Genomic DNA, 12,335 nt, shown 5'->3' with positions numbered 1-12,335 from the left:
TAAAGCTCTGGGTCTCTTTTTATTGCTCCAGCCACTCCCCATCAGGAAGTCTGCAAGAAACAGGAGGGGAGGTGGCAGGAGAAGAGCAATTGTTTTCGGTGTTGCAGTGTCTGCTCCAACTTCACCCCTTTCCCTTTCCTCAACAACCCTGCAGAGATTAGAAGGCGAGGGGTGAGCCTGGAGCAAAAACTGCCAGCAGCACCTGAGGAAAAACTGGAGGACAGGAGCTGGAACAGAGGCAGCTCAGCCTGTAGCTGTTATTCCAGGAAGGAATCAATTAGGTGGTCATAAGATAAGTGGAGGTGGTTTGCCCTAGATTCTTTTGTCTCACACAACTTAAATACCTTCAGCATATCTCTGGGTTTGAAACATAGAATATGATAGCAGATAACGACCATAAACTCCTGCCTGCCTGCCCTCAGTTTCTTCTCAGCTTTACCCTCTGTCAAAGATCTGTGCTTGTCCCATGCTTTCTTGAATACTGTTTTTGTTTCATTCACCTTATCTCAAAAAGTTAGAAAAGATACAGAGAAGGAGAACAAAATAGTTAAGGGGATAGAACAACTCCTTTATAAAGGATAAGTAGTCAGAGCTCTTCACTCAAAAGAGAATTTGGGGAGGGGGGAAATATGATTGAGGTCTACAAAAATCATGAGGAAAAGCTGGGAAGAGAGGTGGGTTGCTGGCGGAGCTCAACCCGCCAGCGGCCAAAAATAGGGAAGGCCACAGCAGCATTCCCTCTTCGCTGCACATGTGCGCACACAGCTTCCTACCCCCATTGCAGGAAGGCTGGCGGGGTTGAAGCAAAGACAAGCCTGCAAGGCCATGGTGGAGCTCTTCCCACCATGGCTTGAAGAGTAGGGAAAATAGATAAGAGAAATACAAAACAGCCCGACAACAAATGATCCTACATCAAAAACCACAGCAGATTCTTATAGCAGGAGAGAGGCAAAAACCGCAACCAGAGGCTCTGCAGAAAGAGAGACTGAAAAATCTCCAGCTTGGATGTGTGGTATGATGGCATGCTCAAAGTTGTAGAAATTCCGAAGTCAAATTTCGTTGCCGGGCTCTATCAGATATCGTCACCCATGTATGAGGGCTGCCATCCTGCTTGTCCTTGGAGAAAAGGAGGAAGATGATAGGAGCCAGAGGAATGAAGTTTGAGAGGGGGAGAGAGGTGACCTGACTGACAACGTGAGACTAATTCTGTAAATCTTGACATGGAAGTAGTCAGCAATAGACTGGGCAGAGAGTGAAGGGGACAGAGGCAAAGACACTGAGGAGGGAATTGAATATGGCAAAGATAGCAAGGATCAGAGACAAGAGTTTGTCAGATAGACATTGTACTTGCTTTCACGTACAATTGCAGACTGGATGGAGGTGAACATGAATTATATGAAATCCACATATGCACAGGGTTTTAGCCAGACATGCTCTGCAGAGCAGGCATAAGAATGTAGGAAGCGAATTCCAGGGATGAGCTAAGGCTGATGTTTGATGCACCTTACAGGAAGAGTAAGGGGAGTGTCAAGTTTCTAAAGCAGAGGAGAGTATAGTGTTTTAAGGAAAAAAAACTGCTTTATCACCTGACTCAGACAATGTAGTGAAGAGCATAGGTGAGAGTGTAGTGGAGAGTATACAAGGGTCTTGGTATTAACTGAATGAAACTGTGGGAGGGGGAAGGTGGATTAATGTGAAAGATATCAAATGAGGCTTTGAGATGGGAAGAATTGAGGTGCAGAAGTACAAGAAACAGCACTTGGAAGACAGGTTTCGGTCAAGACAATGGCCATGCTGGTGAGTACAGGTAGTAGAGCAGCTGGAGGTCAAATGAGGAGGTTAAGGTAAGGTTTTGGTCAAGGCAATGGTCATGCTGGTGAGTACAGGTAGTAGAGCAGCTGGAGGTCAAATAAGGAGGTTAAGGCAAGGATAATAGAAAGACTAGGGGGCACTCCATGAAGTTAGCATGTGGCACATTTAAAACTAATCGGAAAAAGTTCTTTTTCACTCAACGCACAATTAAACTCTGAAATTTGTTGCCAGAGGATGTGGTTAGCGCAGTTAGTATAGCTGTGTTTAAAAAAAGGAGTGGATAAGTTCTTGGAGAAGTTCATTACCTGTTATTAATTAAGTTGACTTAGAAAATAGCCACTGCTATTACTAGCAACAGTAACATGGAATAGACTTAGTTTTTGGGTACTTGCCAGGTTCTTATGGCCTGGATTGGCAACTGTTGGAAACAGGATGCTGGGCTTGATGGACCCTTGGTCTGACCCAGTATGGCATGTTCTTATAAAACGTCAGAGGACTCATCAGCATGGAAGTTGAATTCTCCAAGAATAAGGGAAGGGGAAAATGGATTAAGGAAGGAGAAAAGCCAGGTGTCAAAATCAGTGAGAAAGAAAGAGGGAGATACATTGGAAGGTACAGTTGTGATCATAAGTTTACATACTCCTGGCAGAATTTGTAAGATGTGTAGCATTTTAAGAAAATATGAACGATCAGATAAAACAAGTGTTATTTTTAATGTGTTTCAAATTAAACTGTTATGTATCACAGAACAGCACAATCATTAAACCATAACAATAAAGGACATATTAAAATGATCCTTTTCAAAAGTTTGCATTCCCTTAGTTTTAATAATGTGTATTGTCCCCTTTTGCATCAATGACAGCTTGCAATCTTTTGTGATAGTTGTGAATGAGGCTCTTTATTTTCCCATACCTCTTGGCAAAAAGCCTCCATATCCTGTAAATTCTTTGGTTGTCTAGCATGACCTGCATGTTTGGGGAGAACTCAAAGTGGCTCAATGATAAGGAAGTCAGGAGACTGTGATGGCCACTCCAGAACCTTCATTTTCATCTGTTGAAGCCACTGAAGGGTCAGTTAGGCCTTATGTTTCAGATCATTGTCATGTTGAAAAGTCCAAGTACACCCCATGGCAGCTTTGTAAATGACGGCTGCAAATTCTCCTCCAATATTTTCTGATAAAATGCTGTATTCATCCTGCCATCAATTTTGACTAAATTTCCTGTGCTACTGTAGCTCACATCCCCAAAACAGCAGAGTATCCACCTCCATGCTTCACGTTAGTGCTTCTCTTCATAGGCCTTATTGACTCCTCTCCAAACACAGCGTTTATGGTTGTGACCATAAAGTTCAATTTTGGTCTCATCATTCCAAATTATTTTGTTCCAGAAGTTTTGAGGCTTCTCTAGGTGCTGTTTGTCATATTGTAAACAGGCTGTTTTGTGGTGTTGGTGCAGCAATGGCTTTTTTATCTGGCAACTCTACCATGCAGCCAATTTTTATTCAAGTATCTCCTTATTGTGCCTGCTGAAACACCCACACTGCTTTGTTTCAGAGAAGCCTTTATTTCAGTAGAAGTTGCTTGTGGGTTTTTCTTTGCATCCCCACATATTTTCCTGGCAGTTGTATAAAATCTTTTTTGGTCTGCTCGACCATGGCTTGGTATTAACAGAACCCTTAATTTTCTACTTCTTGATCATAGTTTGAATAGAATTGATTGGCATTTTCAAATCTTTGGATATCTTTTTATATCCTTTTCCTGATTTATAAAGCTGAACTACTTTTGGTCACAGATCCTTTAACAGTTCTTTTGCTTTCCCCATGCTTTAGTAACTCCCAAAGTCAATGCAGTCCTGGATGAAATGCACAAGGGTTTCTCAAGAGCTAAGAAACTCTGACTACTTATACACATACGCTAATTACAATCAAACAAGGCACAGGATACCTACCCTTCATTGCCATCTCAACCTGTATGTGTCAACCTGAGTGTATATTATCAGTCCAAACATTCACGAGTATACAGACTTTTGAACAGGGTATGTAAACTTATGAGCATAACTGTAGATAAATGATTGCTACCTGGTGAGGTACTGGGATGAATAAACAGATGGAGTGGGCCTTAGAGGAAGAAAAGGAATAAGTTTGAGGGGGAAGGTGTATTGAAGACTACTTAGGGGAGGAAGCAGCAATCCAACACTACCACTGCAGCCTGCTGTGCAAGGTGAATAGTAGAAAAGAACCTTCATGACAGAACAGCAACTGAAGCAGAGTCCTCATGAGAAAGCCAAGGCTTAGCCATGGTAAGAAAATGGAATATGAAAAATGAGGTCATGAATGTAGGCAATTTGTTGGCAAAAGAGCAGACATTACACAGGGACCATGAGAAAGGAAGAGAAGAGGGAGACAGAGAGAAGACTGGAGGAGTAACAGTCTGATGTGCACAAATGGAGTGAAAATTGTCTTGAAAGGCCAGGATAAGGATTGATATCAACAGCTGAGGAGAGAGAGGGAGGAGAAGAGAGGTGGAAGTGTGATGACAGAGATAAATATGAAATGCTCCAAGGGAGAAAGGAGATGGCTGGATGAGAGAGAGGAAACTTTCAAGCTCAAGAGTAGGACAGAAGTCAAAATGAGTTAATGAATGTAGAGAATAAGAACAGTAAACTTGATGTTAGTAGTTGTTTGCGGCAGGGAAAAAGATTAAAGAGGATTACTATCAGGGAGAGTAGATGAAGTGGTGCAACTGGAAATAAAGAGAGGCAATGAGATAATGTTATCACATGCACATTCTGGACAGCTGGTGGAAGCCCAAGTAGGTTGAGGTAGCCTCTGGATTCCAATGAGGAGGCTGGGAAAGATATACAGATGTACTGAAACCTCTGGCTTCTAAAGGAGGAATCTGGTCATTTCTAAAGTCAACCACTGAGAGGCAGTTGATGTACTGCAACCTCCCTAGTTATACATCTGGTACATAAGACTTGATAACCCCCATCTTGCTGCTGGACATCTGTCTGCATCTTAATGTTGTTGAATTGTTAAAGTTATTTTAAACTATGTAAGGAGTGGGTATCCTTAAATTTAATTATGTTTTATGCTAGCTTGTTTCTTCTATTCATTGCTTGATTCCCTTTTCCATTTTTTAAAGGAATCGTAATTGGCTCTCATAGCCTCTTTTACCTCACTATTTTTCATGCTGATAACCTTTTGGTCCTCTTCCTCTCCCCTTTTTTAAAATTTTTTTTTTTTTTTTTTTTTTTAAAGTGAGATACACTTCAGCTGAGCTTCCAATACAATTTTGAAAACCATCCCATACCTCGTGCACATGTTGAATCTTTGTTGGATTCCTTTAGTTTCTTTCTAACCAGTTTCAGGTAAACAATTTCACTTTACATGGATAAGGTAGACCGGAAATTGAGGGTAAATGCTGGCAACATCATGTTTCTCTCAGATACCACCTGGCACTTGGTGGCAACCCAAAGGAACAAGTTCATTCAGTTAGCAGCTCCAAAACTTAAGCACAGTTTCTGAGCTTGCAACAAGTATTTCCATGGAGAAATAATTTTTAAATGTAATAAGCCCTCTTCACACACTACCAGCAACAGCTAGGTCTACTCTAGGTCAGGAAGCAACCTTCCAGAACTTTTTTATGCACATGTAGAAGGAATGAACTTATCCCAATCTTCCTCCCTTCCACCACAATAAGGAACAATCTGGCTTTGAACAGATAGTCCGCCCTGCAATAGAGGGCATCCTGGCTAATACAGAACCTTGGTACCATTATCAGTGTTGGCTTTTTTTCTCTTGACCTACAGAAGTAAAAAGGCTGTGAGACAGGACCAAATTGTTTGCTTTCACTTAGCAAAGCCCCAGGGAACGCAAAGCCCTACTCGGCCATGTAAGTGCAAAGTACAATGTCATAACTAGTGTGGGCTGGCAATATGAGACAGGTGCCTCCAGAGAGGGCCCTAGAAATTTGGGTGCAATCCAGGGAACAGCTGCTACTTTATGAACTACATCCGCTCTAGCTGATGCACATAGCAAATGACGGCAGAAAAAAAGACCCAAGTGGTATGTGTTTTAAATGAATCTTATGAAGACTGAAGCTCCCAATCACCTCTCTCCAGGAGTCAGTTGCCACTGAAAGATCCCCCCCAACAATTAAAGGACATCCAGCTCTCAGAAAGCCCCTGCCAGAATCACACAAAAAAAAAAAAAAACAATTCCTGCCAAAAGACACTCCAAACAGAGCAAGCATATGCAGACCCACTTCCAAAAACAAAAGGCTCTCTTCCTGCCAAAATACTGGAAGGGAGAAGCAGCCCTGGTAATATCAAGAGAAAAAGCAGGGAGGTATCAAGAGAAGTGACAACTCTGTTGGCCTTAGCTTAAAAGGGGGATATAAACCTGACTAATGGGGACAGTGATAACTCTGTATTTCAAACTGTTTAAACTTATTTCCCTGCTGTTCTCCAACTTGTTTTGAATATGTGGGTATACACCATGCTCCCAACACCATATCCCTGATTAGCTCTGCACATACCATTTTCTCATAACACACTGCCTACCCCACCTGAAACACTTGTGTATACCATGTCCCTGCTCTGCATACACCACACATTCAAATGCACAGTGCATGTTGCATCCAAGTAACTGACATGCATAGGCCTCTTAAAACTTTTTCATTAGGTCTTATTGTCAATATGACACCCTCTCTATAACAGAAAAATCATGAGTTTTCACTATGACATAATTAAGTGAAAGAGCACCAACAAGAGCATAAAAGTTGGGAGACACACTGGGAAAATATTTGTACAAAATATAGCAAACTTGTTGCTTTCTGGTTTTCCAAATTGTTATATTGTACGACAGAATCATAGTCAAAAGCATTGCACTCTCTGAAGATACTTTTTCACTCCTACTTGTGATAGCATAAACCAAAGTATCTGAAATTCGGTTGCCAGGTTGCCAATGGCAACCAGAGAAGAGTAGAAAGGGCCAGCAACCTAAATTCTCTCTCCTTCCTGATCATGCTCTGCCTCCCTGGGTACAGCATAGCAAGAAAAAAGTGCTGATGGTGCAATGCTGGGATTATGCCAGTATTCCCCCTCCCAGATCAGCGCTAATCTAGCTCTGCAAACTATTGCCATAAAGATAAAGTGTAATCAGGCACTGGTCTGGGATGGAAGGGGAAGAAGGTGCATTTGAATAAGAGTGATGGGGACAGCAAGAAAAGACATCAAAGGGAGGAGGAGGAGGAAAAGGGACAAGGGGTTATAGAAAGTGATATGTAGTATGGGACACACCAAGAGCAACAGACAGACCACCACCTCCACCAAAGGAGGCAGCAGATGGACAAAAGATAAGCACAATCAAGGTAGGGACTAAATGTAGATGGGATATGAACAGAACATGAGGAGAGTTTGCATGGCTTAACTGTGCAGGGCTAGGACATAGCATCTCAATGAAAGAACTATGGGGGTCTTTCAGTACTAACTGTCCTTTTTACTATTACTAGGATTCAGGGCTTTCTCATGTCACATCACAGCGGCTTGCGTCCAAGAACCCTGACATCTGGAGTCAAAAAACCAAAAGCAGTCTACTCTGCAGCCTAAGAAAGCACAACAGTTTGCCTTTTAAATTCAATGATCTGCAAGCAATGACTTACCTTGATTGGTTTATTAACATCTCCCCCACAGAAGGTCTGCAGTGGGACACTAAACGTTTTCCAAGTTGGATTCAAATTGTTCTTAATCACCTGCAAAACAGTGAATGCAAGATATCAGAACAGCAGACTGTGCTGTGCTAAACTACAGCTCAATGGAAAGAAAGCATACAATATGCTCAGGTTTGAAAAAAGTCTCACTATGCACTTCACTGCCAGTCAACGTGCATGAGGTCCTATTATTCCCATACGTGGGGCTCATATCAAAGGTACTGACAAAACGGAACACCAGAGCCAAAAAAAAAAAAAGCAAGCATCAGATTCTGCTTTTAGGAGGATTTTCCCTACATTTCATCCCATCTCAAACTTTACTCTTTCTTAAAAATGTAACATCAAGCTGCACTTCTTTTAATGAAGCTACATAGATTTATATATAGGATTTCCTATACGCAGGGCCCCTGATCTCCCATGATTCCACAGCCACAAAATCTGCCCTTTCCCATGGAATTTTCTGGTTCCTGCAGAATTACCGTGGGAGACCACATAGCTGGGGCCAGTTGGGTAGGGTTCAATTGGTGAAGGGCTACTGTTCCGTATTGGAGCATTTCAACTCCATCCCCATGGTTCTTGGTTTCTCTCCCACAGATCACCAGCAAGAAAGGGAGAGCAGCAGCACATGGACTGCATTCTCCAACTGCGGGGTTGTAGAGTATCCTGTGAAACTGGAAGCAGCAGTAGGGCTTGGGCAGCAGAGAATACAGCTAAATGTGCTACTGTTCTCCTCTTCTTGCTACAATAATCAACACCAGTGGGGGGGGGGGGGTTTGAAAATGTTCCCTATTTCCCTCCCACCCGTTCTGTTATTGCTGCTCAACAAGGATCCCAGAGATGCAGATGACTGGACACTGGCAGCTTTCCTGGGCCTGAGAACAGCCTTCTTTCCTCTGGTCTGCCTCATTTCCCCAGGATCCCTTGGGTTTAGCTATATGTCAAGATGGAAGAGAGCATAACTTCAGTACGGAGCATTGGAGGATGCAGAGCATGGGCCCCTGCTCAGAAGCTCAGCACAAAGCTCTAAGGAATGTGGCGACATGGTTGTGCTACTACTAATACAGGAAAGATTTTGAGGGGAGGAGCTGTGAGAAGAGAGACTGGGGGTTAGATTATGTGAGAGAGGGGTTGGGAAATGTGGGATGTGATAGAAAGGTTTGGGGAGATGTTATGAAAGAGGTTCTGGGAGATGAGAAATATGATTAGGGGGTGAAGTTGTGTGAAACAGAATGGGGATTGTGATAGGTAGGTGAGAGTGGGATAAACACTGTGGATCCATAAAGTCTAGAGGACGTGAATAAATGTGGAAAAAAGGATTTGCATTCACAAAAAAGCGGGGAGTAGCTTGCTTGTTACGGCAGTTACTACCCCAAACCAAATAAGCCTGATACTTCACTTTCAATGCATATCCAGCATAACGCTCTGCTTCAACGGCAGGGGGAATGAAGAAAAGTGGATCTATATACAGACAACAACCAACAAGGACTGAATTACATAGTCTGGGTAAACAAATAAGCATGGGTGTAGCTTGCTCACTGCAGCAGTTACTACCCCTAACTAATTAAGCTAGATATTTCACTTAGATGCAGCTCCAACACTGCTCTCTACATTAATGGTGGGGGTGGAAGGGAAATAGAACCTAAAGGTTACTAAGAGCCAAGAGTAACATAAGTATGAGAGAAAAAAAGTGCGAAACTTGCTGGGCAGACTGAATGGGCTGTTTGGTCTTCTTCTGCCATCATTTCTATGTTTAAAGAGGCTGGGGAATCAAGGTATGTGTATGGGAACTAAGGAAGGGAACCGAAATAGTTGAGAGTAGAAAGAGGATGATGGGGGTAGCAGGAAGGAGGAGAAAGTAGGGAGACTTCCCTCTCCAGATCTCCCCCACCTCCAGACCCCAGAACCTCCAATACCCTTCTATATCCCCCTAAGATCCCAGAACATCTCTCCTCATCCCTCTCCCTCTCCCAGATCCCTCTTTCCTCTATCATTTCCTTTCCTTATTTTACCCTCTGTGCCTCTATCTTCCTCCATCCCTTATCCCTCTACCCTTCCTGCCTAAGATTCCTTCTTTGTTTCCCTCCTCCGAGATCCCCTCTCACCCTATTCCCAGGATCTCTTCCCTTTCTTCCTCCCCAGCCCCAATCACTAAGACCTTTTTTCCTCAGAAAATTACTGTTTATATATAGGGAAAAAAATAGATTTCAATTGCAAATATATGCAAATTTTCCAAATAACTGCCACAAAATTTTGAAAAGTCTGCCACAGAATTTGCTAACTCTTACCACAGGAAACTGGGGGCTCTGCTTATACTGTGATCACAGAACCCAGCTTCCTGTGGCAGCTCAAGGGTAGATTTTGTTTAATTTGTGACTCTCCTAAATGTAACACCACCCTAGGTGAGGAACAGTAAGTATTGTGACATTACTTACCTATAACATTGGTTCTCTAATGGACAGCGGGATGTCAGTCCTCACATGGGGGAGACATCAGATGGATCTGATTTCAAAGCTTCTAGAAGCTTTGAGCATGCTCTACTGGGCATGTGCAACCCTAACCACCTCTCTGCTTCCCAGGCAGGGCCTCTCAATCCATGGTACCTTTAAGACTTGGAGAAACCAAGGAGGCAGGAGGTTTTGTGAGGACTAAAATCCATTGGAGAAACAATGTTAAAGGTAACTTCACTTTCTCAGAGGACAAGCAGGATGGCAGTCCTCATATGTAGGGACTCTGAAGCTACAGGCTGCCTCAAACGAAAAGGAAACACTAAACAGTGCCACAGGCAATATTGTTTTGAGTGGCATCAGGCCAGCCTCATCTGTTTTCCCTTTCTTGTGGTAGCCTGAACCAAATAACAGGGCCTAGAAGGGAATGGCAATCACCTCAAGAGAGATTCCATAAGACAGACTGTTTAAAATTCAGTTTCACAGTGGATACTCTCTGTCAAAACAGGGGTGGGGTGTGGACATGTGGAGAAAATTCCACTTTGCAGTTTCCGACTCAGAGTTCCAGCACTATGAGCCTTGACATGCCACACTAAACCCAGGTCTTCCTGGGTGAGAGAAAGGACATAATTTACTATCCAAGAAAAATAGAGCTCTTGGCTATGGTCATTCCAGGCTTACTGATGTCAAGAAGAAAGCCTGAGGATTATTTGGGGTTTTAGAGAACTCCAGATGGAAGGCTACAGAATGGATCACTTGTATTGAAAAGTAACAGTAGATTGCCTTTACAGACTTTTGCACAACATTAGGCAGCGATTAGAAATGTGTATAGTGACAACTTATTGGGAAAAAACTTTTGAATTAGGTGGGAAAGGCACTAGGGTCTGTCGCAGACAGAACCCGGCTGCCCAAGTGACCACTAATAAAAATTTACACCCTTCCAGGTCAGGTATGTAAACAAAAGTGAAGAAGTTTAAAAGAGCTTCTAACCACAGGGTGAGCTTCGACTGAAGCCCACCCCATATAAAAGCATACAACCAAGGCCATACAGAGATGGACTGGTCTAGTTTTCAGTATATTCTTGATGAATATGCATTCAGTGATAGCAGTGCATGCAAATAGCAGAGTTGCTTACCTGTAACAGGTGTTCTCACAGGACAGCAGGATGTCATAGCCCTCACCTATGGGTGACATCATCAGGATGGAGCCCTCACGGAACACTTTGTCAAAGTTTCTAGAACTTAGTCTTGGCACATTGAGCATGCCCAGCATGCCACCGAACCCCGCATCCAGCAAGGGTCCTCCTTCAGTCTCGTATATAGAAAAAGTAGGAGCGAAAAATAAAATAATAAATCATAAGCGAACCCAACTCCATGGGGTGGCGGGTGGGTTTCGTGAGGACTAACATCCTGCTGTCCTGTGAGAACACCTGTTACAGGTAAGCAGCTCTGCTTTCTCACAGGATGGTAGCCTTCACACATGGATGAATAGCAAGCTGAGGATGCCTGAGTAATGTACCAAAAACACCCAAAGACTTGCAACAGGCACAACAACAGGGGGGGTTGGATAGGAAGGCATCCTGAAATTCCAATGGGTCGCTGGAAGGATGTTGGGTACTAAGCTGAGAACAAATTGCGCAGAACTGACTGGCCAAAAATGGAATCTTGCCTGCCAACCTTGCCCAGGCAATAGTGTGCTGCAAAGGTGTGGAGAGAACTCCATGTTGCAGCTTTGCAGATGTCAGTAATGGGCATGTCGCCGTTGCTCTGATAGAGCGCGCTTTTACGCGGTCCTGCAGAGGAAGGCCTGCTTGCTGGTAACAAAAAGAAATACAGTCCACTAGCCAGGAGGATAGAGTCTGTTTACCCACCGCAACCCCCAGTTTAGTTTTATCGAATGAGACAAACAACTGGATGGATTTCCTATGGGCTGCAGTGCGTTCTAAATAAAAGGCTAACGCATGTTTGCAGTCCAAGGAATGCAGCGCTCGCTCACCTGGATGTGAGTGGGGCTTTGGAAAGAAAGTAGGTAGTATAATGGATTGGTTTAAATGAAATTCAGATACTACCTTTGGTAAAAATTTAGGATGAGGGCGAAGTACCACTCGATCGTTGAGACATTTTGTGTAAGGTGGGTATGTCACTAGCACTTGTAGCTCACTCAATCTGCGAGCCGACGTTATGGCCAGGAGAAAAGGCATTTTCCAAGTGAGATAATGGAGCTCGCAGGAATGGAGAGGTTCAAACGGAGGTTTCATGAGTCGTGCCAGTACCACATTAAAGTCCCAAGCAGGGGCTGGAGGGCGTAGTGGGGGCTTCAAATGCATTAAGCCCCTAATGAAACGCGCTACTAAGGGTTGTGTCAATATG

At 43.3% G+C, this 12,335-nt stretch overlaps 1 protein-coding gene across 9 annotated transcripts in view; it reads right to left on the bottom strand.

Annotated features, from left to right (window-relative positions):
• Nucleotides 1-12,335, bottom strand: part of LOC115096893 (copine-1-like) — a 238,687-nt gene that overhangs the window by 45,815 nt on the left and 180,537 nt on the right. For all 9 annotated transcript variants that reach the window (XM_029612135.1, XM_029612134.1, XM_029612136.1 and 6 more), the window contains one exon: nt 7,475-7,564. In XM_029612135.1, the coding sequence (XP_029467995.1) occupies nt 7,475-7,564 (90 nt within the window). The remainder of the gene's footprint in view (nt 1-7,474; nt 7,565-12,335) is intronic.

The sequence above is a fragment of the Rhinatrema bivittatum genome, chromosome 8 (assembly GCF_901001135.1).
Source record: "Rhinatrema bivittatum chromosome 8, aRhiBiv1.1, whole genome shotgun sequence".
Taxonomy (NCBI): domain Eukaryota; kingdom Metazoa; phylum Chordata; class Amphibia; order Gymnophiona; family Rhinatrematidae; genus Rhinatrema; species Rhinatrema bivittatum.
Note: the sequence above shows the minus strand (reverse complement) of the source record. Positions and strands in the feature narration are given on the sequence as shown.